Source organism: Polychytrium aggregatum (assembly GCF_025602895.1).
Source record: "Polychytrium aggregatum strain JEL109 chromosome Unknown BJ171scaffold_38, whole genome shotgun sequence".
Taxonomy (NCBI): domain Eukaryota; kingdom Fungi; phylum Chytridiomycota; class Chytridiomycetes; order Polychytriales; genus Polychytrium; species Polychytrium aggregatum.
This window is the reverse complement of record NW_026516240.1, coordinates 140,010-163,679: the sequence shown is the minus strand read 5'-3', so window position 1 is coordinate 163,679 and position 23,670 is coordinate 140,010. Positions and strand designations below refer to the sequence as shown.

General features: G+C 57.9%; 7 protein-coding genes across 7 annotated transcripts; 2 read left to right on the top strand and 5 right to left on the bottom strand.

Annotated features, from left to right (window-relative positions):
- Positions 1-214: 214 nt before the first annotated feature.
- On the bottom strand, positions 215-2,886 carry BJ171DRAFT_201174 (uncharacterized protein). The gene is made up of 3 exons (XM_053106270.1): positions 2,004-2,886; positions 763-1,910; positions 215-524 (listed from the first exon to the last, which is right to left on the bottom strand). Exons 1-3 carry the CDS (start codon positions 2,740-2,742, stop codon positions 498-500), a joined length of 1,914 nt encoding a protein of 637 aa, XP_052963681.1. The 5' UTR covers positions 2,743-2,886; the 3' UTR covers positions 215-497.
- On the bottom strand, positions 2,600-4,854 carry BJ171DRAFT_601615 (uncharacterized protein). The gene is made up of 5 exons (XM_053115100.1): positions 4,425-4,854; positions 4,209-4,286; positions 3,858-4,087; positions 3,202-3,691; positions 2,600-3,002 (listed from the first exon to the last, which is right to left on the bottom strand). The coding sequence occupies exons 1-5, from the start codon at positions 4,438-4,440 to the stop codon at positions 2,779-2,781; spliced, it is 1,038 nt and encodes a 345-aa protein (XP_052963680.1). The 5' UTR covers positions 4,441-4,854; the 3' UTR covers positions 2,600-2,778.
- Positions 4,855-5,507: 653 nt separating this feature from the next.
- Positions 5,508-6,849, bottom strand: BJ171DRAFT_584987 (triose-phosphate transporter family-domain-containing protein; the record flags this gene model as incomplete). Its single annotated transcript, XM_053114337.1, has 2 exons — positions 5,508-6,320; positions 6,502-6,849. The coding sequence occupies 2 exons, from the start codon at positions 6,847-6,849 to the stop codon at positions 5,508-5,510; spliced, it is 1,161 nt and encodes a 386-aa protein (XP_052963679.1).
- Positions 6,850-7,291: 442 nt separating this feature from the next.
- BJ171DRAFT_445250 (triose-phosphate transporter family-domain-containing protein) lies at positions 7,292-9,228 on the bottom strand. The gene is made up of 2 exons (XM_053108163.1): positions 8,618-9,228; positions 7,292-8,407 (listed from the first exon to the last, which is right to left on the bottom strand). Exons 1-2 carry the CDS (start codon positions 9,137-9,139, stop codon positions 7,616-7,618), a joined length of 1,314 nt encoding a protein of 437 aa, XP_052963678.1. The 5' UTR covers positions 9,140-9,228; the 3' UTR covers positions 7,292-7,615.
- Positions 9,229-13,138: 3,910 nt separating this feature from the next.
- BJ171DRAFT_201126 (uncharacterized protein) lies at positions 13,139-16,352 on the bottom strand. Its single transcript, XM_053106269.1, has 7 exons — positions 16,184-16,352; positions 15,816-15,997; positions 15,393-15,617; positions 14,997-15,290; positions 14,730-14,814; positions 14,414-14,583; positions 13,139-14,258 (listed from the first exon to the last, which is right to left on the bottom strand). Exons 1-7 carry the CDS (start codon positions 16,236-16,238, stop codon positions 13,221-13,223), a joined length of 2,049 nt encoding a protein of 682 aa, XP_052963677.1. The 5' UTR covers positions 16,239-16,352; the 3' UTR covers positions 13,139-13,220.
- A 3,698-nt stretch (positions 16,353-20,050) lies between these two features.
- Positions 20,051-21,311, top strand: BJ171DRAFT_570265 (uncharacterized protein; the record flags this gene model as incomplete). The annotated part of the gene is made up of 3 exons (XM_053113624.1): positions 20,051-20,069; positions 20,297-20,432; positions 20,536-21,311. The coding sequence occupies 3 exons, from the start codon at positions 20,051-20,053 to the stop codon at positions 20,912-20,914; spliced, it is 534 nt and encodes a 177-aa protein (XP_052963676.1). The 3' UTR covers positions 20,915-21,311.
- Positions 21,312-21,535: 224 nt separating this feature from the next.
- Positions 21,536-23,650, top strand: BJ171DRAFT_517509 (retinol dehydrogenase 13). Its single transcript, XM_053112146.1, has 8 exons — positions 21,536-21,706; positions 21,803-21,830; positions 22,024-22,147; positions 22,294-22,375; positions 22,495-22,579; positions 22,744-22,883; positions 22,988-23,110; positions 23,278-23,650. Exons 1-8 carry the CDS (start codon positions 21,557-21,559, stop codon positions 23,536-23,538), a joined length of 993 nt encoding a protein of 330 aa, XP_052963675.1. The 5' UTR covers positions 21,536-21,556; the 3' UTR covers positions 23,539-23,650.
- Positions 23,651-23,670: the final 20 nt, after the last annotated feature.

The window sequence follows — 23,670 nt, the reverse complement described above, 5'->3', positions numbered from 1 at the left end:
ATGCCCGTTCCCCATTCATCCTTCAGGTTGTCTCCCCAATAACGAAGCACCCACGAAGCGTCCGAAATGCGAGACAGCCGGGCATCAAGGGAGCGCCACTCGATTGTCGGGAGCCAGGGCTCCTCACTCGTTCATCTTCATGATACGGCCACGGTAAGTCATGCAGGTTCGTGGGCAGAGACTCGAGCGAGCCTGTGGTGGGGGCTCCAGGGTTGTCCAATTCCGGGCTATCCGATCCCGGGCTGTCGAATGCCAGGCTGCTCTTTCCCCATGTTGCTGGCTTGGTATGGCCGTATAAGTAGCAGCAGGGTTGCTTGGGTCGCACTGGATGTTTGCTTGTGTGGCATTCGTGGCGGAATCATCGCAAAGGTGCCCGAGGCAAAGCTGCGTTTATCGAAGGATGCTTCTTATGACCATGGCTGGCTCGTGAACCGATGCTCTGGGAGCGCCAGCGGCTCGCAATCGTTGACGCCTCGCCTCGGAAGCGGCTCGTCCGGCTATGACCAGAAGTAGTAGATCGGTGCCTGGCGGAGTGAGCAAGGTACGATGCGACGTTACTTTACAACCACAAGCTGAGACACCAAGTTTGCACAGATGCCCTCCCAGTCTAAGCATGGCGATTGTGAAAGCGTTGCCGCATAGGCGGCACCAACTCAATACGTGAATCATATGCGACAATCGAGGGCTTGAATAGCCTTTGTCGACCAAAGGCCCTGCAATTGCACCAACGAGCAGTATCCATAGGATGAGGCCGGTTCTCACCTGCTCGATATCGAGCCATGTCGGATCGTGGCTCGCAACGTCGTATTTCCAGGCTGGCCCGCCAAGAAGAATCCAGTTTTGAATGACCGACTCGTTGCCATAGCTGAGCCAGTACCACAGGATTCCGGCCCAACCTTTTTCCGACGAGCTCAGCTCTGTATCTGCTTCGGAGTTGGTGAGACCTTGGCTTGGTCGATCTCGTTGGTTCGGCTCCATGACCGAGGTACTCTCCTTGCTGATACGCCCCGAGTTGCGAATGCTCCTCGGCGATTGGTCGTCTATGAGCGCGGGCCACTGGAGATCCAGCCGCTCTGGATGTTCGCAGCGATCTAAAGTGGCTTTTTGGTCCAGCTGCATACTCGCTCGGCGCACGCTGTGATTTCGAGGTGGGCCCTGGCTTGACTCTAGCTTTGGCAGCGAGGGTTCAAATGGACTGCCGCGGGCCGACGCTGCAGACCTGGAATCGTACTCGGAGTTCATACGACTCGATGCAGGCGAGGATCCGATGGAGCCCTCTCGATGATGAACAGACTGCAGCTCTTCGTGCAGGGTTACACTATTGGGCCGCCAGAGCGTATACTGCTGAATGATGTGGTCGACATCGGTGTGCTGGGCGTGGGATGAGACCAGAAGCGAGGAATCGTGTGCTTGGCCCGGAGAAGCAGTGATGGGAGCCTTGGTAGAGCCCGAGGAGAGATGATCGAGCTTCAGGCTCCTCAGCACCTCCACTTCGTTCACCAAACACATGTTCGACAGTCGCAGCTCGTTGATCAGCTGCGTCTTGAGTCCCAGCTCCTGATCTTTGTCCGCCAGCTTGTGTGTCGCCTCCAAGACGAGACCTTCGAGTTGGGCGAGTCGTTTGCGGACATCGGCGTCCTGGGTCGACGAAAGGCTACTGAGGTGCCCGTGAAACTCGATGTCATTGCTGACACTGATCGCTGGGCCATCGAAACAGGCGTTGCCGTTGCTCGCGGAGCACTGGGGCTGCAGCGACCGACGCCGCTGCCTCTCTCGCTCCAAGCGGGTCGGGAGCTGGGGCAGCATCGACTGGCGATGACCTAGGCCCTGAGGCCCAAGCGGCCCTCGCCAGGACTCTTCGCACATTGTTTCTTGGATCCGATGGCGATGCCCAGACGCATGCCCAATATCTGATGAGCCGGGAAGTCGGTGCGGACAGAAACGAGGTGAGCATTGGTGACGGACTGGCCTGCCCAGCACTACCGGCTGCGATGAGTGCCTACCGTTTTGACAGAGCTTGAGAGCATTGACCAGGGTTTCTTCTCGGGCTTTCCAGTTCGATGCCTCCATCTCCCGCTCCTGCTCTCGCATCTGAACGAGCTGCTCGAGGACGCTGCATTGCTGCTTAACGACTCTGTTTTCGATCGTCAGCCGCTGGACATGACCCTCGAGCGCAAACATGTGGTCGCTAGAGGACGGCATCAAGGACGGCATCAAGGACGGCATCAAGGACGGTGTCTCTGGTTGGCTCGGATTGAGGGTCGACGGCGATGGATGGGCTGTCCGCTCGCTCGCTCGATCATTTAGGGCAACCAGAGAGAACTCGCTCGAGAGCGCCGACTCTGGCGGCCAGGGTGGCTCCTCATGCTCAAGCAGGTTCTCCATATCAAGCACCGGTGGTGACTTTGCGGGCAACTTGTGGGCACCGTCGGCAACGAGCGCTTGCACAATCGAGGCAGCGCCTTGGGTCCGGATGATCGCTGGGGCGAGGAGGAGGGTGCTGGTCCGGATCAAGACCAAGCCCGAATTTCCATCTGACATTTCTGGGCCAGCATGTGATTGAGCTGGGGACGCGGAAAGCACCTCTCCTCGATCCAGCAAACGAGCCAACGAGCAAACGGACAAGCGAGCACGATTGAGGGACTCGCCCAGGATGCTATTGATCGGCACTGGTGCCCAGTTGTGAGCGAGCGAGCTGCCCAGGCAGTCTGCTTGTGCGAACAGTGGGTCTTTGCAGCTCATGGCCTTCGTCAGCCAGAGATTGTTCCCACACGCCCTTCACTTGGTCGAGTACCCCATCACCTCGCCCATGATTCCGCACTCTCCGTACGCAATCCAGAAGAACCCATTCGTTCCCCAGGTCGTGGACCACGAATTCTTGCAGAGCCAGGCGTTCCTGCTGTCGTCCCAGCCGATGCAAGCAATCGCGTGGCCACCTTGGAGTGCCCCCCTTCGGTAGCGGTACACCTGGTCGTTCTGGCAGCAATCATAAAAGTCCTCGTCTTGTCGCCACGATTCGTAGCGAGAAGCATTGTCGAGAGAGTGGATCGGTCGAGTAAGCCACAGGCCCCGTCGACACCACGAAACTGCGTGCTGGGTGTGTAGCCGGACCAGTTCCAGACTGCTTCTAGGAATGTACTCAACCGATTCCAACACCCAAAGGACCCACCAAGGACACACGGATCCACCGACGGTACTTACATACGACAATCGCTGTCACCACCGCGCCATGCTTGAGGATAAAGTGCTTGATGTCGTTGATGTCAAAGAGACTCGTGCTCTTGATGTTGGTGCGGCGATGGCATCCCTCCTTCGCAGGGCACGGCTGCTGGGTGTCGTGGTATGGGAAGCACTTCTCTTGGACATATCCGGCGCTGCTGACATCCGCGGCTGCCACCGAAATGTCCCATCCGTCGTTGCAGTTTGCGTCACCAGAGCCGAGGCAAAAGAAGATGTCCGAAGGAGACACAATCACCGGGGCCACCGAACTGGCCTTGCTGCTGGCCAGGAGCGAACTCTCGATGTTGGCTGCCGTGGCAAAGGCCACACAGCTCGAGCAGCTGCCTTGGTCCCGGACCGGGGTCACCCAGTTGAGCTTGCGCGAGTCAAAGGCTTTGGGCAGACTCACAGTCTTGGCGACGCTGCTCATGGTCTGATGGACAACGGTTCCTTGCAACACCTCTTGCGATGACTGCGAACAGGTCAGTGAACAGGCCAGTGAACAGGTCAGCGAACAGGTCAGCGAGGGTCAGCTGCCATATGCACTCAGATGCCGCCTACCAGGGGCGATAGTGCAACTGGAATCCACGACGGTGTGCATGTCTTCAATCCAGCGCTGCGGAGCATCGGCAACCTACCAGAATACCATCAACAATGCTGTGTGTGAGGGTCCTGTTGCCCACCAGGTCTGAAAGAGGGATTTCGTGTGCCTGGCAGTAGTCTTCCACATCCTTCAGAATCGTCTGGAACAAATCACCCGAAATCATGTTCACATAGTCGGTGTGGATTTGTCTCGAGAGGTTTTCGATGAGCTCCGAGTTGTTTCCGATGCGATGGTCCACAGGATATCGAGTTGCGCGCTTGAAGACTGGCAAGGGAGACATGCATGTCAATGGCAGCCAAAGCGTTCTGGTTGAGCATTCAGTCTCTCGATTGCCAGAGACCACTCTTGGGAACACCACCGGGCATTTTGCGATCCAAGTGCATACCTCCCTTCGAGACACCGGGGGCAGCAAAGAGCGGGAACCCCATTCCGACCTCGGTAAAAAGGAGCACTGACAAAACGGCTGGCGATGGCAGTGCCCCGTCGACAACGATGTCCATCGATCGAAAACAGGGCGGTAGTCAGCCCGCAGCATCGCACGGAGAGAGCGACATGTTAGTGTTTTGAGCACTCGTCATCCCCTCTGCGCTTCTGGACTTACCAGGAAGCAGCTTCATTACTGCGGCTAATGCAGAGAGCGATATGCAACGAGAGACAGAGTCGGTCGGGGCCTGTTGGTGGAGGCACGCTCAAGTTGCGCTGGAACAGATGGGGTTTGGGACACCGAATCGAAGGGACAGGTTGAGCAAGTGACCAGCCCTGCTCCTGACGAGAGGAGGGTTCAAATACATCTGCCCCACGGCGGCATGGATCCGATTTTGTCAGCCGTCTCATTCATCCATCCGCCATCCGCCAGCCTTGGCATATGTACGAGCCCAGCCAGGCTCGGACGATATGTCGATGGCGGGACACGTTCGCTTGCTGTCAATGGCCCATGGTAATATGTCTCTGGTCCGATCGGCCATGACGTCAGTCGCTGTGGCCCGCGAGCACATGCGATTGTGTCGACTCGACTCGCATTCTCAGCGCCCTGGATGTGAATACATTCGCATTCATCCATCTTCCAACATCTACTTGTGCGGACAGGGCGAGGGGTATGCCCTCAACCCCCCGCCGTCTTCGAGCAACCTCGGTGCGCTCGTATTGTGGCGAATACGGGCAACTCTATACATCACTCCAATATCGAAGCATCAGCGCAGCCAGGACGACTGGCGGGATGGCTCAATAAGACGAAATCTCGATGAGCCTCCCCCATTGATGGAAGTCGAGCAACTTTCCCTCGACCATGACCATGATATCCGGGGGGACCCGTTTGGCATCAGAGAGGCTGTATGAAGCTATTCCGATGTTTACAAAAATGCGTCGCTCGATGCTTGCGGGACTGCCCTCCATCCAGGCGGACGGCGGCAGCCAGCCCTTTCCAGCACCGAATGATCAACAAGTAATCCCAAAATCCAGAGACAAAAATCAACGGGTCTATACTCGGAGCGGGTACGAGAATGTTTGATAGAGACAGCGGCAGTATATGCAGCAGATGGCGTCTTCAAGAGACGGACCTAGTCGTCTTTGGGCATCACGCCCAGCGAAAATAAGATTTGCAAGAGCGCCGTCTTGGACTCGGCCTGCAGATCGTTCCCGATCGGCTGGATTCAGGCTGTCTGAGGCCAAGTCTACTTGCGGACAATTATGCTTGGTCGTCTCCCTTGTCGGCTCGACTCTCGGGCTCGGTTTCATGGGTTGCAACTGCGACGTATCCGTCGTTCTTGGAAGCCTCGAGCGACACCAAGCGGGCCTCTCCTTTGGCAACTTCAGCCTTGGCTCGATCATACAGCCAGAGCCCATAGAAGGTGAGGCCAATTCCCACCGTCTGGAAGAAGGTGACTTTGTCGCCAAAATAGACGATGCTGACGCTGATGACCGCAACTCGCTTGAACAGCGATGCGACGCTGTAGGTGACAGGCGACACCTGTGCGAGCAGCAAGAACGCAAAGAGTGTCTGCAGGAAGTGGAAGAACCCGTTGAGCACAAACATGAAGAGCAGATCCTGGGCCGATGTTTCCTTGCCGAGCGGCACGGTCGACTGCAGAAGAAGAGCCCCGTCCGAGTACAGCCAGATGGGCGACATGAAGAGCGTCGAAAGCACGGACGTGTAGAACAGGACATTCATCTCGTCCAGGTGCACGGGCCTGAGGGAGAGGTTGCCCAGCCAGGGTTTCGATGAGACCGCCTCGGACGGCGTCGAAGATCGGCCGTGGCTGGGGAGGTCCTGATGGGTCTTGTGGGCGACAAAGAGCTTCTTGGTGAAGATGTTCTGCATCACAAAGACCGTGGTGGCAGCCATGCCGGTGACATAGCCGACCAGATCGAATGTGAGCTTGTTCATGCACACAAACACAAGCCCAAGGGTCAGAGGGATGAGCGACTGATAGACTTGGCTCTGGTAGGTGATGCCAAAGAGGGTTCTGTAGATGAAGACTGTGATGAGCGGGGCGCCGGCCTGTGGAGCCATGGATGCGGTGGGCAATGGTTGGTCAGTATGCCGGGTGAGTGAGAGGCAACACCGGCACTCAAGCGACAGCCCAAGGAAGCAGTGGTGCTCTCTCCTGGAGCTGCTGCATTGATTTTGGCTCGACGCCGTCGTCAAGCACAGAGGCCGCCGTACGGGTCCGATGAGATACCTTGATGGTGTGGGCGATGCTCACAGGAATCCTGGCCAGCGAGATCGACGATAGCAAGTGGCACATGATCTGAAACCCGGAGAGGGGCAGAACTGTGGCAAAGACCCGGACGCTCGGAGTCCTCAGGCGGATCCACTGCTGGCCGGGAATCAAGGCAGTCACCAGCATCCAGAACATCACGAAGCCAAACTGGACAAAGGTGACGGTCACTGGGTAGGCAAAGGCGTTGAGAATCAGCTTGGTCAGGTTGCTCTGGACGACGGAGGCCAGATACCATGCCAGGCAAGTAAGGATGAACTTGGTGTAGGAGCCTTGGCGGTCTCCGTCCGTCTTGAGGTAGGAAATCATGACTGAAGCACGGGGCTGGATTTCAACTGAGAGGCAGCCATTCGGTTAGCAAGCGGGTCTCGTCCATGTCGGCAGCCAGCGTTGCTGTTGGTATGCTCTTGCCAATGCGCGTGTGGAAACGAGCGGATGCAGATATACGGCAGGGAGAATTCACTGGCGAGAGCAGATGAAGCCCAGACAAGCGCAGCGGTCAATGCAGACGGGAGAGGACGGACACAAATCATGGTGTCGGTGGGCGATGGAGTGAACGCAGCGGATGTGTCGACGGAAACCAACCTCTGGAGGCAGGCTAGGCTGTGAGCGGGCTGTCCAAGCACAGTCGGGACACAGGATACGGGCGGCGTTTGATATTGCTGGGTTGCTCTGCTCGTGCTCGGCCAGAGCAAAGGGGAGTCGGTGAGCAGATGAGTGCAGATGGAGGCCAGAGGCCAGAGGAGCGGGGCGGCGGCCCTTTGGGGGCGAATCAGAAGGAAGCCGCGACCGAGGCGGGAATCGCAGCACGAGCCGCTCCAGGGAGGATTGCTGGTCCCGCGAGAGCGCCAGCAGCTGGATTGGTGGTGCTGGACCTTCTTCTCTGCGGTCTGGAAGAGCGATGCAAGCGGCAGGGCGAACAATGGCGGTGCATGCGAGGCGGTGCGATGGCGGGACGGCGGACACATTTCGACAGGGCTGTTCGCTGCCCCATGTGCTGTCTCGGCCATGGGGGAATGGGGTCGTCAATGTCTATCTATTCGCGGCCGCATGAGTGCCAGCAAGGCCAAGCTCCTTATCGGCCTGGGTGCCGGTGTCCCGGGCTCGCCTTCTTGGCCTCCAGTGCATAGAACTGAGCTTCGCCCTTGGCAACGTCGCTCTTGGCGGTATCATACATGTACAGGCCGACAAAGGTCAGACCAATGCCAGACGCCTGGACGATCGAGATCGAGTCCTGGAAGTAGGCGATGCTCGCCAGAATCACAAATATCCGCTTCACCAGCGACGCAATCGAGTAGGTGACGGGCGAGACCTGCGAGAGCAGCAGAAAGGCGATGACGGTCTGCAAAAAGTTGGAGAGTCCGTTGAGGAAGAAGAGACCGTATACGATCCTCGGAATCGAGCCTGTGTTGCTGTCGACAGCGATGCCTCCGGTCAGGCTGGAGACGAGGGTCTTGGGCAGCAGCATTGCCATTAGCTTTGTGCCGTCGCTGTAGAGCCATATGGGTATCATGAAGAGAAATGCCAGCGTTGACGAATAGAACAACATGTTGAGCTTGTCGAGCTTGAACGCTGTGCCGCTGCCCCGGGCAGCCTGGGGCCTGGGAAGGCTCGCCACCGCCGTCGGTAGCGACTGCTGACTGATTGCCGAGGCCACAAAGAGCTTCTTGAACCAGACGTTCTGGAGCACAAAGATGAGGGTCGCTGCCAAGGCGCATGAGCAGCCCACCAGGTTGAAGGTAACCCGGTTCAGACAGACGAGCATGACACCGAGCGTCAGGGGGATCAGTGAGACGTAGACCTTGGATCCGTAGATGATCTTGAAGACGGAGCGGTAGATCAGGACGGTGAACAGAGGCGACAGAGCCTGCAGCCGCAGTGCGGGCAGCGCCGGAGTGGGAAAGGAGTGTGAGATGCGACGCCGTGCGGTGGATTGGTTCCGAATGCGATATCGGGGATCGGGAAAGTCAGCTGCGAGGATCTCGTTCGCGAACCCTGGGCGATGCGGCGATCAAAGTGATGATCGCAGCGGCAGCAGTAGCGACGGTCAAAACTGCACAAGCCAAAGATGCACTACCTTGATCGTATGGGACACGCTGACAGGGATGGTCGAGATCGAGATGCTGGAGAAGATGTGGCCGAGGATCTGAAAGACTGCCAGCGGAACGACCGTCAGCAGCAGAGCATTGGAGATGGGCATGATCTTCTTGAGCCTCAGCCCCGGGATGCACGTCGCCGTTGCCGAGAACAGCGAAACAAAGCCAAATTGCACCCAAGTCAGGGTAACGGGGAACTGGAAGATGTTCATGAGCTGCTTGGCAATGTTGTTGGAGACGGCCGAGCAGAGGTACCAGCACAGACACAGCCCCAGAAACCGAAGCAGCTCCCAGTTGATGTTGTTGGGATGCGGCACGATGGTGAACGACGATGTGATGGTGAATATCGGCGAGGAGTCGGGCTTGCGGAGAGGGTATGACTCGGCGACATGCTCTGCGGACGACAGCGACGACGAAGCTTCCAGCGAATACGGATCGTCTCGGTCGCTGCTTATGGGCGCAGCGGGGTGGGCTGTCGCCGGTGTCTCGACGACGGTGAGCATGGCGATGGCGGTAATGGCGGCGATGGCGGCGATGGTGATAGCTGGGAAGATGGCTGGGAAGATGGCTGGGAAGATGGCTGGGAAGATGGTTGTCGCAACCAGACAGGGTTGTGCCAGCAAACAAAGGCGACGCGCCAAAGGGCCAGCGACGCGATTCGTCTGAGACATTGTTCTGCCATGAAGTTGAGGTTCATCTGTCTCGCTGGTGGTGGATGGGCCGTGTGCCATTGCCAAAGAGCGAGGGCCACCATCGATGGCGCCTGGTCTGCTGCGGACAGAGAGAAGGGCTTCCCTCCCTCACATCACTCAAGCCCAGCCCAGCCCAGCACAGCCCAAGGTGCTCTTGTTTCCTTTTGGGTGCTCTGTTACATTTCATGAGCGCTGCAGATTAACAGGCGATCCAATATAAAACGGGACACCCGGGATTTTGACCATTCATCGAATATTTTGTTACCCAATGTTATCGCGCGCTGGCCATGACCATTCGCCACACATCCGACTTTCGCACCGCCGCATTGCGATGCTACGCCCTCATCCATAGCCTGCGTAAGGTCGCCTCCATATTCAGTGTATCCAAGAGCACCATCCATCGATGGCACCGAGGATGCAAGCTGGATGACCCATCCCGGGTCCCAGCTCGCAGATCCACTTTCTTTGAGCAGGCATGTCCAGTCATTCGCACCCTGATTGAACAGGACCCGTTCCAGACTGGTCCTGTGCTGCGGTGCAAGCTCGAGTCCATCCTCCAGAGGAAAGTGTCGCTCTCACTCTGCCACACTGCCATCCACCGAGCAGGTCTCTCACACAAGAGGGCAACACACCTCTACAAGTCCAAGCGACTGGATGAGCGAGTGGCACAGTTCAGGGACCAGGCCCGCTCCATTGACCTGCGGCGATTCGTTTTTGTCGACGAGACAGGGATCAGGAGATCCATTTTCTCTCTCTACGGATACTCACCGAAGGGTGCTCCGCTTCGCCAGCGCAATCACATGAAACACAAGTCTGTCTCGGCTGCATTTGCCATCAACCACTCTGGTGTGCTGCATCGCATGTACATCCCCACATCATTCAAGACACACTCGATGGTCGAGTTCTTTGAGCGAGCGAGCTTCCCAGACGACTCTGTGATTGTGATGGACAATGTCAGCATGCACAAGACAATGGCTGTCCTGGACTGCATCGAGCGCCGAGGATGGTCAGTGATCTTCACCCCACCTGCCTCACCCGACTTCAATCCCATCGAGAACTTCTTTGGGGTTGAGTCCCCATCATTTTGGGGTTGAGTCCCCACCGATTTGGGGTTGTCCCTCCAATCAAGCCGCCATTTTCACGCTCAAATCCCTGGCTTGAACCTCTCGGCGATTTTTGAACAGGGTCGCTTCCAACCAGCCCGCAAAGACGGGCTCCTGCTCTCGGGTATAAATGCCACACCTTCGTCCTGCTGCTTTCTTCCCTCATCTCGCCTTGATCTGACCATCGCGCTATTGTACGATAAAAAAAGTCTCTGCTCTGACCAGTACCACTGGCAGGCATCCAGCATCCTCTGCCCCCATGCCTCCGAAGCGCAAGGGTACCGGTGATGGCCAGCCTCGGCCACCCAGGCCCAAGAAAGCCAAGTCACAGTCGGAGCCTGTCTCTGGTTCGTATTCTGACCCCACGCATGCTTGGTCGTCTGTTGCTCCGTCGCTCACCACCACTGCTTCTGCAGATCCAATGGATGTCGATCCCACCGAGCCTGGTCCCTCATCTGGTCCTGTCAAGCGATGTCGCCAGTGCGATGGCACCGATCACGAGCGAAGCAACACCAGCAAATGTCCCGAATATCACCCCCTCAAGAGTTCTGTCGTCCCACTCGTGGATGGAAGGTCATCCGCCCCTCAGTTCAGCTGCTTCAAGCAGACGATGGATGGCTGTTGTCTCAATCCCGCTCTCCGCGACAAGATCCAGGCCACCGTCGAGGCCATGACCCAGATCCAGTTCGAGGCATCCAGGCTGCTCAACCTGCACATCCTCCGGTGCATCGAGCAGGATCTTCCCGTCCCCGTCATCTCCAAGTCCACACCTGCTTTCGTTCGCCAATGCTTCACGATTGTCGAGGCCGGTGCCCTCTCCCCGACCGGGGACAATGAGAAATACAACGAGCATCTGGTCGCTTCCTTTCGCGACTACCAGATCACTCGGCACGCAGACCTGCCTCCGGCCCCTCGTCTGCCTGATGGCGCTCACAGTCAGCTTCTCACACTGGCTGTCAATGCCTATGCCACCAACTGCACCACCCACCTCAACCTGGCCTACTGGCGACTCCTTCGCCGCTTCTGCGCTGCCGTCTTCCCAGCCAACAAGCATAAGCACGAAGCCATCGAGGCCTGTCTCGAGCTCTTCGAGAAACCAGGGCAGACTCCACCCAAGGCCGATCTCGAGTTCCTCTATCCAGACTTTGGCCACGTCCTGGACGAGTTTCGGTACAGCAGCGACCAGGACCGCTTCCGGGCCCTCCATCGCCTCTCACACCATGTGGGAATCCTCGCCCGGGACAAGATGGTCGACAATGTCCACAAGTGGATCGACTGTGACATGCCCGCCCTCCGAGTCACCGAGCTGCAGCGCCAGGCCAAGCTGGACGAGCTCACTGCCCGAGGCATTCCCTCCGACGACAAGAGGTTCACCAAGGCCAAGTCTGAGCTCGGCACCACCAAGTCCAAGATCAACAAGCTGGCCGCCAGGATCAACTGGGCACTCAAGCAGCTCGCCGTCGACACTCCTCCGGCCGTGTGCACGATGGTTCCTCTATGCACTGCAAGGACCAAGTATGTCAAGATTGACACCGTCACTCTCTGGAATCTCCTGGGTCCAAAGAAGCGCCTTGGACTCACCAGGGACAAGCTCAAGGAAGAAGGTGATGACGGTGTCAACAACCAGGATCGTCTCTGGCGCAGTTGCTTCAAGCTGCGTAGTTCCCTCTTCCAAGAGCGGGACGTGAACAAGAAGCTGTTCAACTACGAGATCAGCACCGATGGCATTGGATGCACCATCGGTCTCGTCAAGTTTCTGCCTCGAACCGATCACACCGAGACCATCGAGCCTCCTCCGACTGCCGAGCAGCGTATCCAGGCCCACATCGGCGACCCAGACCCCGACAAGACCACTTGGATTGGCATCGATCCTGGAGTCGGCTCCATCTTCACGGCGGTCATCCAAGCACCGGGCCACCAAGACGAGGTGGTCTCATTCTCCAATGGCCACTACCAGCACATGTGTGGCCACAAGTCCAATACTGAGTGGCACAACACCATGAAGAAGCGACTCGGCATCGAGACCTGGATGTCGACCACCCCCTCGCCCAAGGTGTCGTCCTCGGAGGCCTTCAAGGTCCATCTCACCCATGTCCTGCGACCGGAGCTGCGAGTGCAGCTCGACTTCCACCTTGGCAAGAAGACTCGCCACCATCGATTCACGGGTCACAAGAGGCGCCAAGTGGCCGTTGACAGGATGTGCAAGGCCGTCCTGAAGCACGCCCCGATACGGACCGATGTGGTGATCGCCTTTGGCAATGCGTCATGGCGTCAAGGCAAGGGCTATGCATCCAGCCCTCGGAGGCAGCGATTTGCTCAGTACTTTGAGCAATTCGAGCACCACCGACGCCGTCCCAATCACCATCATGGAAGCGTCAAGGTAGTCTCGACGAACGAGTTCAACACCTCGCAAGTGTGCTCCAAGTGCCTGGAGCCAGTTCGGTTGGAAGGACTCGATGCGCCCAGTGTTGCGAATTCCCACTTTGTCAGGAGCTGCAAGAATCCCAGCTGCCGGACAGTGTGGAATCGCGACGTCAATGCGGCGCGCAACATGATCGCAGTGTGGAGGTCGATTGTGGAGACCGGAGAGCGACCGGCGGTCTTCACTCGGAGGCTACCAAAGTGATCTGTTTTATTTCTTGTGGCTTTGCTTGACGCAAGCACAGCACATACTACCTGTTCATGGAAACGGCTATATTGTCCCGTTTTTTTCTGAATAAAGTGTAACATCAGCCGAGCGATGTTGCAGGCCACGATCAGCGCTGCCGGATGCGGGTCCGGGCCCAGATTTACAGCTCCTGGTAGCCCTGCTTGCGGATCTGGGCCAGGCGGTATCGGGCCTCCTGGAGCTTCTTCTCGATCTCCAGAATCAGCACCTGCTGCTCCATCTCCTTGACCTTGAACTCGTGGCGGCCCATCTTGGCCAGCTCGTCGTCCACGCGATCTTCGCTGGACTTTTTGGCAGCGTCCTTGGCGGCCTTGACCAGAAGCTTGGTGGCCTCCCGCACAGCCACGGCGGCGTTCTCGAGTTGGTCTTGGGTTTTGCTGAACGGGACGGACTGCACGCGAGAGGCCGCAACCAGCTGCGTCGTGGCGACCGAGACCTCGCCGGCGGCCACAACCAGCTGCTCCATCGTGTGCGTGCCGCTGACGACACCGTCGGCACACTCCACCAAGTAGGTCGTGGCAACCGCAACACTCTTGGCGGCGCTGATCAGGCCCTCAGTCCATTTGTGGTTCTTCTTGTAGAACGCACCCGTGGTGCTGGATCCACGGCCGTGGGCGGCAATCTCTTTCTGCGTAGCCGTGGCGCACTTGATGAGGTTGGCGATGGCGGTGGTGATGGCCATGGCGCCGGCAAGAATGGCGTCGTGGACGTTGAGGTCGATTCCAGAGACAGCGCGGGGTTTGCTCATCAGCTCCTGGAGCTTCTTGGCAGCCTCCTCGATGGCGCGGGCGGCGTTGGTCATCTCGCGCTCGACAATATCGCCGAGGTCATCGGTGGCCGCGCGGACGTTGCTCACGTCTTTCACGATCAGCTTTTCGATCGCGGGCCCGGCCTTGGCAAGCACATTCTGGGTTTCCTTGGAGATCTGCAGGACGTTGCTTGAGCGTTGGTCGGGGGCCATTGAGGCCAGAGCGTGCGACTGGGTTTGCAGGAAAAAGCCGCGGACTTCCATGGCGCCGGCCTTGACGATCGCAAGGATCTGCTCGGCCAGCTCGTCCTCGGCAGCCAGACGAACAACACCCTTGGAGTTGTGCATGACTTGGCCAACAACGTGAGCAAAGGCGTTTGAGGTGTTGATGACATCCCACGGCTCGCCGCCCTGGATCGTCATCGGCGCGACGCACGAATGGATCTTGTCAGTTCAAGCCCGCCATGCAGCAGACCTAGCCGACACAGCCGACGGCCAAGCCCCCTCTCCCTCTTGTCGTGTCGCAGTGCAGACAACCCAAGCAGCGGATGTACAGTGCCACTCACCGTATTGAGGCGCACGACACTGAGCCCAAAGTCATTGCAGATGGTCTGGACCTTTTCGAGGAGCGAGAGGACGTACTCTGGCGACGCCGTCTGATTTCCTTGGTGGGTAGGGCTTTCGAGCTCGTAGATGGCATCCTCGACCTTGAGGACGCAGGTCTGAAGAACATGATCTGCGTGCCCGATGTGTTTTCCGGTTGCACCGAGTCAGCAATGAACAGAGCATTCACGAGGGCTCGCGGATATCACAGCTCTGCGATTCATCTTTCCTGAGTCTATTGCATCGGCACACGCGGCTGACTGCTCCAGTCCGTATTACCAAGCATGCGGGTGACAACGACATTGTGGTCGCCTTTGATTCGGTCGAGCTGACCCTGCAGCACCAGTTCTTTCTCTTGCGACGTCTGTGGAGCAAGCCAAACAGAGTGAGGTCGTGCGATTTGTATGGACATGCAACCCGGCGTGCAATATGGCTACCACTGCTCCAGTGTGTCGAGCAAGATAGGTTGCAACAGCCCTTTAAATCTTCACAGCATCGCACGTCGAGTTCGTTGCCGCTGCTTGTACTCAAATGCGCTGCGCCTACCTTCTGCAAGGTCGAGAGAGCAATCAGAGTCTGATCGAGGCCGCCTTGGAGCAGGGATGACTCTTGGTCTTTGCTCTGTATCAAAAGTTCAGTCACGGCGTGAGTGGTGCAGCCTCGAGAGCACAGTCGATCCAGGTGCGGCTCGGAAACCCAAGTGATCGGCACCGCATCGCCCGGCCCATATCGCCTGAGGCTGTATGCCTGCACACGGAGACGTACCAGCTTCAGCTTTTGTGTTTCGGCGGCCAAGTCATCGAGGCGTCGTCGCAGATCTTCAATTTGCGCCTGGCGAGTCTACTCGACAGCATACAAACGACCAGTCAACAATCGAGTCGGTGATGGGAGCACACGTGTCTGCAACCGCATCGGCAACCGCGGAATCGGCGGCTCACTGACCCTGTTGAGCTGCTCGAGCTCCTCCTTTTCAGCACTGAAGCGTGTGATCAGGCCCTGAACCTCGGCGCCCTTGGATTGACCCATCTCGGCAAGCGAGGCCTTGGTATCTTCAAGCTCCCGTCTGGTTCTGAACAAATCTTCCTCGTACTGGGTGCGGAGGCGATCCGCCTCGCCTTTGAGTCGGTCGCGCTCGATCAGCAGATCGGTCATTTCTGCCTTCTTTGCCTGGCGTGTGTTGCACCACATGTTCAGTATTGGTCGAGTACGGGAAGATAGTCCGCCAGCTCGAACAGGCACATCGAATCGCAAAAGCCCACAAGAGCATCGAGTGCTACAACCCAGCCAGCTCGGTGCCTTTCTCGGCCGAATTATCAGCCTCCTCCGGGGCAACCACTCCAGTCGCGTGGGCATGTATCCACCCACCTTCAGCTCGGTAGAGGCCGACTCGATGTCTCTCTTGGCCTGGTTTCGCGCTTCCTCAACAAACTTGCCCCCGGCCTCCTTCATTTCTTTGAACTTGTTGAGGAGATCAAGGTGCTCCTTGCGGAGCTGAGCGTAGAGCTTGGCAATCGCCTCGTACTTTTGTTTCCAGACGTTGAGCTCATCTGGCAAGCCCGTAAGCGATGGTTAGATCCAGCAGAGGGCAGATGCTCATCTTGGCCGAATCTATCCCAGGCTGGCCGGGTCTGGTTGGTATCTGGTGCCACTGCTTCTGCGTGCAGGTCATGCTGATCGGGAGCAGAGTCCTCTGGCACATGCTAGGTCTCACACCTCTCTCAGGTGCGATTTACCTTGGAGCTTCTTGATCATATCGTCGCGACGCTGGTTGGTCTCCTGGTTGCCCATGTTCAGCTGGCTCAGCTGACCTTCGAGAGCTCGCACGCGCTGTTGGAATCAAGAGCGATATTCGCGGTAAGTTTGCAACGATGCTGCAATTGACATAGCAAGCGCGTCGCCAAGATCAAAGCGTAGGATGGAGGATGACGATGCCCACCTGCTCGTACTGCTGAACCAGGTCGCGATCGCGACCAGCTTGCAGCTTGGTGTTTTCCAGCTCTCGGATGGCATTGACGTACTGCTGTTGGAGCATCTGTGCCTCCATCTGACGGGACGCTTGCTCCTGTTGCATGCGAAGCTGGTGGAGGCGCTCCTCCTCCTGCTGGCGCTGGAGAGCAAGTTGCTGCTGGAGTTGCTGCTGCTGGAGGGCTTCCATCTGCTGCTGCTCCTCCAGAGCGGCTCGTTGCTGGGCGAGCAGGTTCTCATATGAAGCTTGCTGCTGCTCCAAAGCACTTTGCTCCAGAGCTTGGCGAGCCTGTGGCCAGAGATTGGAGACAGTCGGTAAAGAGTAGTTCCGGCACCGACTTCATGCATCATCGACTTACTGCGGCCTGTTGCTCCTCGTAGAGATCGACACGCTCTGCCTGGGGCTTCTTGGGCTGGATCGTGGGAGGGCCCTTGGCCAAAAAGTCCGCGGGCTCGTCCGGCAGTCTTGGGATAGTGATGAGGGACGACAAGTAGCGCAGGGTTGAGCACTCAAAGTAAAACTTTTGCAGGGCGTAGTGGGCCGAGTTGAACTTGACTCGGAGAGGAGCCAGAACTTCGACGGAGCCAATAACTAGGGTATCGACGAGCACACAGATATCGACAAAAGTCAATGAATATGCGATCTGCCTGTGGATGAAGCCATGGTCGGCATGGCGCTGCAGGCAAGGGACGAGGCGGTGTCGGATAGAGTGTCTGGCGGGCGGGTCCGCCACCGGAAGCCAGAACCCATCGAAGGGCATTGTCCCGACGGGCAAGCACACGCAGGGGATGAGTGTTGATAACACTTACTCTCATGCATCGATGTGAGCATGTTCAGCAAGAACTGATAAATGCCGTAGCTCTCCTCGACGATCGGGACCAAGGCAGAGATTTTGCATTCGTTGTTGCCACTGTAGCGGAAGCTCGAGAAGAGCAGCTTCTGGAAGGACTCGATCTTGTCCAGCAGCGAAATGAGGTCATTGATGGTCTCGTAGCTGATACGAGAGAGACAACCGATCGACATAGAAGCCATGTCCGTTAGAAACTATGGAGGGAAGGTCGATCAAAGCACTCTCGAGCGCAGCTGAGAACAAGAAAGACCGTCGAAAACACAGTGAAACCTCGCCGTTGGGCAGCAGCTCTAATGTGAACCACGCCTTGAGCCGTTCAGGCAGCCCAAGCAACCCAAGCAACCCAAGCAACCCAAGCAACCCAAGCAAGCAGCCCAAGGAGCCACCCACCCTTCGTTGGGATCCTCGACGCCGCGCAGCGAGACGTATTCTTCATAATCAAAGGTTCCGCTGAAATCCGGGTGCAGGCTGTGGTACTCCAGCTTGGCGAAAATAAATTGGACATAGGCCTGGATCAAGTTTCCGTAGCCTGGCGCAAGCCGGGATGTGAATGCAGAAGCGCATGGTTAGCCGGGCAAGCAGGAGGCTCGTTTGCTGAAGAACAAAGCGAGTCGCAGCCAGCAGCCGCTGAGCCGTGCCGGCAGCGATGCAGATCAAACCAGAGACAGAGGCAAGAGCCGTAGTGCCGAAACGTACCTCCATGGTTTGGCACCGAGCGGGCGATGGCGTTGAGCCACTGGGTCTCGTGGATGGCTTGCTTCAGGACCTGGAGCGACAGACCGCCGCGGGCAGCAGCATCGAGGGAGGCGGTTATTGGAAGTACAGCGTTCCTCGACAAGTGCGGCTGCCACGCATCCAGATCGAGGGCCACTGCGAGACGAACCGGACCATACCGCCAGGAATGAGACTTACCGAAGGATGTCCCTGTCGGACCAGCTTGTGGAAGACAATGAGGGCCTTGAAGGTCAAGACCTCATCACCCATGATGGGGTGTGCCTTCAGAGCCATCAGCACCGAGCCGACGCTCTTGATATCCCAAGTGTAGACGATCGCCGCCCGGACGTGCTTTTGCTTCGGGGCAGTCTCCTCGGGAGAGAGGGCCTTCTTGATGTGGGTGGCCAGCTCCTCCTCGGACTTGTCGTTGCCCCTGCTGGTGAGCATCGTGCGCGAGAGGCCCCAGTTGCTGGAGGGCGGGCTGTTGCGGGATCGAGACGAGTACCCATCGCCGCGAGGTGCGTACGGGTCGTTGTAGAGGTCAGACATGGCCAAGAAGGGGAAGGAGGCGGATGTCGAGGCGATGAGGCGGAAGGCGGGAGATGCGTTGTTGAGGACAGATGCGGGGGTGAGGGGAAGCCAGCCGCAATGGTCTCCACGGCGCCCTCTTGGCGGCCAACAGACGCGGTATCCCAAACGCAGAGCCGGGGGGGGTGGCTGCCCCAGGCCCTGACCTCGACACCGCAGGCAGGAAGACAGCGGATCTGGAGGAGAGCAGATGCTGTCCAGATGTCCAGATGCTCAGTTCCTTAGATGATCAGATGTTCAGTTGTTCAGTTCCTCATATTATCAGATGTTGATGTTCAGTTGTTCTGCTCTGTGCCGCCGATGAACATGGTCGGTCTGGCCAAGGTCGTGGGAATCCGCCTCACACAACGTCTCACTTGCCGCTCTGTTGGTTGTCACTGCCGCAGGCCGTCGTCGCCAGTGCTGGGCGACACCGCCTCAGTCGACTTGCACTCGCTTGCCGGAGCCAACTTTCCCTGGCCCGGTCGCGCCCACCGTCTTGATGTCCTGCTGCTGCTGGCGCCGCATTCGAATCGATGGATCCGCGGACAGACTCTCGCTTCGAAACCAGGTTGCTGTCGATCGGTCTCGGAGGCCATCGAGGCGCATGATTGGTATACTACGGCAGCTCCCGGCCTCCGTGACGGGGATTCGCATTTTCGCCTCGAACCCATTGCATCTTGGTCGCCTTGCCCGCATGTCCAGCTCCATCCATTCAGCAAGCTCCTGTTCGCGTCCCGGTTCGCTGTGCTCTCCCAACGAACCCACCCACAGCATGTCATCCGAAGGCAGCGGGCCTGAGTTTGTTCTCAGCATCAGCCAACCGAATTCATCGGCCGATTCAGATGCGCTCGTCTCCGCCGAAGCAGCATCCGCTCCCGACAAGCACCGCCTAACACTCGACAGGACATCTGTATCGGCGCTCGTGCTGCGAATGGGTACTCCCACGTTCCATGACGCGATGTCTGATGTCGAGGATCTCGCCTATCGGCTATGGGCGGATTCGCTTGCCGGAGCACTTTGCTGGTCGCTGACTCGACCTGGGCTCGCCTCGCTCCTGCCGCTTTACAGAGGTCTCGGAGAAGCTCATACAGTTGCAAAAGTTTGATTTCGCCCTGTGGTTTCTCTCGGCCGTCTTTGGGCTCCTGACGTGCTTTGGACAAGCCATAGATGTCGAGCAGACCGAAGCCATGTACGGTATCGACGGCGATGGCCATGCCACGCGTCCATCCAACCGCCTCTGTTTCCTAGTTCTATCGCTGCGCTGTGACGAAAGGGAAGGTCCAATATCTGCGAGGCGCATCGCCCCGCGGATCATCTCCTTCCGAAAGCTCACCCTTCCTCTTCCATCGGGCGGCCAGATACCCGAGCATTATTCCGTTGATAAGGCTGCACATCTATTACTCAGCCGCCGCCATCCTGCTATTCCTCGTGTTCCTGACCAAGCGGCACCAGTTGCATGTGTGCATCGTAGCATATGTTGGCTCGTCGGTGTATTTCGGGATGGCCTTTGGGGTCTGCCGTAAGTATCTCTGGAGTGCTGTTCCCGAATCGGCGCGCGCATTTATCCATTCGCACCGAGCGCTGCGGGCCAGCGAACGGAGAGCGCGGTCGACCAAACGACGCCATCAGCATATTCCAGACGCAGCGACCTCATTTATGTCCAGCAGCCCGGGCTTCCTATTGCTCCGTGTGATGCTGAGCTCCATTCTGAGCATTCTGGTGACCTCTGTTCTACTCTGGCTCGAGTGGCTGTCCTGGTCGGCGGCTATGTGGTTCCGACAAGCGTCACACTCTATCTTGGATTCTCCTTCTACCTGATCTTTGGTGCCCTCACGATCCCCATCCCAGCCCGTCAGCTGAGCGGCCTGCGACCGCAAGTCAGGTAAGATCCACTGCTCCTGGCTGCTTTCGTTCTTGAGGAAATGTTGGGAAGGTAAGGCGACTCACTAGCGCTCCCGCCTCTTCATTGTTCACAATGTCTCAAGTGCTGCTCAAGTGAACTCGACCAGGGTGGCGGCTCTGGCGCTGGTGGCCGTGGTCGGACGACTCGTCCCGGTCTCTCCAGTGACACCGCTGCTTCTCTCGATGGCCCTCAGCATGGTTGTTCTCTACTACACCGATCTGATGAACGAGCTGCTGACCTCGTGGGTCATCACGACGCTTGTCGGATTCGACTATGAGAATCTGTCGCTATACTGGGCCGAAGGAGTCACTTTCAACGAGGATTTCGCCGTCGTTGACACCACTCTCTTGGTCAGAGCATACGTATGGGCCAGCGCCCAGGTAGTTCTTGACAGCTGGTTTGGGCTCACTCCGGAGTTGACTGCAACCCGCGCGGCCAGCAACACCAAGTGTGTCGACTGACGGCGTCGAGGCGCATCTGAACATGTGCATAGGCTCTGGAAGAAAAAAACAAACCTTCCAGCCCCTGGAGGGACGAAGCTCCTCGACCCGGCTCGCAGACGCGGGACAACTGCATCGATCTGGACAGCGAGCACGCCGCGAGAGTGTTTTGCAAAACCAGGCTGTCTCCAAGTAACAGCATCATGGCATGGATGCTCTATGAAATGCAGCACTTTGGTGGTGCAATCCTTCCGACAAATCTAGTCGTTGTGGAGTGACAGGGGTCGTCCCGAACGATCGCTCTTGCTGAGAAATCAACCCAGCCACGCTGTTGCTCAGGATCGGTGTTTGCTCCGGGATTCTGAATATACACCCTCGTGCGATGTGCCCAAGAGCACCATCCGGAGATCCTGCGTCACTTGACGGCCGCCGATCTGGACGACGGGGCATCCGCTGTCGCTGTCGGGCATGGTGTCGCTGTCGGGCACGGTGGTCGATCCTCATGGAAACTGGATAAGCAGATCCTTTCCCGGGGTTTGATGGCGCAGTGACCACGTGTTCGAGTCGCGCGATCACCGCGCAACGCCGCAGCCGCTTTTGATGCAATCCCAGCATCAGACCCTCGTCTCTCCCATCCAAAATCGCCATCTGCAAGTGTCCACCATGTCCCCGTCCCAAACAGCCTCTTTCTACGTCGTCGGCGGCCTGGCTGGTCTCGCTGCCTCCTACTACGGCATCCGCTCCTGGGCTGCTGGAGGCAAGGCCAGCAAGCGCGACCTCGCCAAGTCGCTCAGCGGCCGCAACGTCGTCATTGTGAGTTTTTTCTCCTGGCATACGAGCCCCTTTTGTGGTGGCTCGAACAGCCCCGGCACTTGCGACTGACCACTTCCCCTCCCCTCTCATTTCCAGACCGGCGCCAATACCGGTATCGGATACGGTAGGTTGTCGTCGGCGACTTTGCCCCGTTCTGCTGGGCGCCCATGTGCTGTCCTATCACAGGGACCCCATCCAGCTCAAAGGAGTCGCGTCTGGCAAAGAGGCGAGGCGAACCAGATGCTGGAAAGGAGCGGTACTTGGGCCGTTGGTGCTGATATGTGCTGACACTACCGCCTGGCTGTCCCAACGATCAGAGACGGCGCTCCAACTGGCCAAGCAAGGTGCCAGTGTCTATGTGGCCTGCCGCCCTTCGCAAAAGACCGACAATGCCGTCCAGAAGCTGAAGCAGCAGTCCGGCAACACCAACATCTTTGCCGAGTATGTGTGCTGGATGATTGTCGGTCTGAGGTGGCTCTCCGCCAGACAGAGATTCTGCGCATTGCTAGTGAATGAGGCCAGCATACTGACGATGGCTCTCTTGCTCTGCTGCCGATATCGCTGCCGATATTGCTGCGGCGTCACAGACCCCTCGATCTTTCCAGTCTGCAGACTGTCCGCGACTTTGCCCAGCGCTGGGAGAAGCATGGCAAACCCATCCATATCCTGGTATATATCCCGGCGAGCTCTGGAGCTCACTGACTGTCCCCCCACACTCGGGTATAGCGACCCGCCTCGACAAGAGACCTGCCACACATGGAACTAACTAGACTTGTTCCCGCTTGTAGATCAACAACGCTGGTATCATGGCGCTGCCCGAGAAGAACCTCACCGTCGATGGCAACGAGGCGCAGATCGGCACCAACCACCTGGGTAACGTCCTGGCGCCGCCTTGATCGGACTGCTGCTGCCTCCCTTTCATGCGCACCGATCCTTGCTGTTGATGAGTCTGCGTTGCTCGCGATTGCCACCCTGCTGGTGGAAAGATCGCCATGAGTACTGACGTGAATGGATCTGCGGCCTCGCTTTGACCACAGGTCACTTCTTGTTCACCGAGCTCCTCCTGCCCTATGTCAAGAAGGGTGCTGAGGGCACCAGCGCTGCCCGCATCGTCAACCTCAGCTCTGTCGCTCACACTCAAGGCTTCATCGTCCCCGAAGATCTGAACTACGAAAAGGCATGTATCAGAGAATGCAGACGGAGCGGGCTGGTGAGCGAAGCGTCTTCGGGCACAGAACCAGAGTTGCTAATCCGCTACGATCATCACTGCCATGTATACAGCGCGAGTATTCGCCCTGGCAAGTCTACGGCCAGTCCAAGCTGGCCAACATTGTCTACGCCCAGTACTTGGCAAAGCAGCTCAAGGGCTCCAACATCACTGTCAACGCCGTCCATCCTGGTGTGGTACGTAGAGCATATTCTTGCTGGCGGACCGCCTCAGCTCATCTGTGAGCCTCCACGTTGCCCGAGTCGTGACGCAGGACACTTTGCGCATGCCATATGGCTCCCATCGCTTCCGGCATGGGCCATCGCTGAAAGAGTACTGACGGCGCATCTGCCCAACCCCGCAGGTGAACACAGAGCTCACCCGATACATTGATACGGGTATCTTGAAGGTACTGCTCAGCGTCGGCACGATCCTCATGAAGACCCCTTGGGAAGGTGCTCAGACGACCCTCCATGTTGCGCTTTCGGATGAGTGCGAGAAGGTCACTGGCGAGTACTTCCACGACTGCAAAATCCGCAAGCCCGTCCCTCGTGATGGACAGATCCTGGACGACAAGCTCCAGGCTGACTTTATCCAGCACAGCCGCCGTCTTGTCGGTCTCTAAGCTTTCTATCGCCCATCGCCCAATATTCTCTTTGGGACTTTGCCCAGTCTATCGCGCCTTGCTCTTCGCTGTTCCCCACCCCACCCCCATCCTCTTCGTTCCCCCTTGAACTCCACCCGATCAGCAACATTT

Excerpts from the sequence above, each read along its gene's own strand:
- BJ171DRAFT_201174 (XM_053106270.1), bottom strand. The coding sequence starts at position 2,742 with ATGAGCTGCAAAGACCCACTGTTCGCACAAGCAGACTGCCTGGGCAGC. Across the intron at positions 1,911-2,003 it reads TCTCAAGCTCTGTCAAAACG|ATATTGGGCATGCGTCTGGG; the intron begins GTAGGCACTCAT and ends CCGGCTCATCAG. Across the intron at positions 525-762 it reads CATGGCTCGATATCGAGCAG|GCACCGATCTACTACTTCTG; the intron begins GTGAGAACCGGC and ends TCACTCCGCCAG.
- BJ171DRAFT_601615 (XM_053115100.1), bottom strand. Across the intron at positions 4,088-4,208 it reads CCCCGGTGTCTCGAAGGGAG|TCTTCAAGCGCGCAACTCGA; the intron begins GTATGCACTTGG and ends CTCCCTTGCCAG. Across the intron at positions 3,692-3,857 it reads GCATTGTTGATGGTATTCTG|TCATCGCAAGAGGTGTTGCA; the intron begins GTAGGTTGCCGA and ends ACCTGTTCGCAG.
- BJ171DRAFT_445250 (XM_053108163.1), bottom strand. The coding sequence starts at position 9,139 with ATGCTCACCGTCGTCGAGACACCGGCGACAGCCCACCCCGCTGCGCCC. Across the intron at positions 8,408-8,617 it reads GCGTGTCCCATACGATCAAG|GCTCTGTCGCCTCTGTTCAC; the intron begins GTAGTGCATCTT and ends CTGCGGCTGCAG.
- BJ171DRAFT_201126 (XM_053106269.1), bottom strand. The coding sequence starts at position 16,238 with ATGGGCAACCAGGAGACCAACCAGCGTCGCGACGATATGATCAAGAAG. Across the intron at positions 15,998-16,183 it reads TATGATCAAGAAGCTCCAAG|ATGAGCTCAACGTCTGGAAA; the intron begins GTAAATCGCACC and ends CGGGCTTGCCAG. Across the intron at positions 15,291-15,392 it reads AGCTCGAGCAGCTCAACAGG|ACTCGCCAGGCGCAAATTGA; the intron begins GTCAGTGAGCCG and ends GCTGTCGAGTAG.
- BJ171DRAFT_517509 (XM_053112146.1), top strand. The coding sequence starts at position 21,557 with ATGTCCCCGTCCCAAACAGCCTCTTTCTACGTCGTCGGCGGCCTGGCT. Across the intron at positions 22,148-22,293 it reads AACACCAACATCTTTGCCGA|ACCCCTCGATCTTTCCAGTC; the intron begins GTATGTGTGCTG and ends GCGGCGTCACAG. Across the intron at positions 22,376-22,494 it reads GCAAACCCATCCATATCCTG|ATCAACAACGCTGGTATCAT; the intron begins GTATATATCCCG and ends TCCCGCTTGTAG.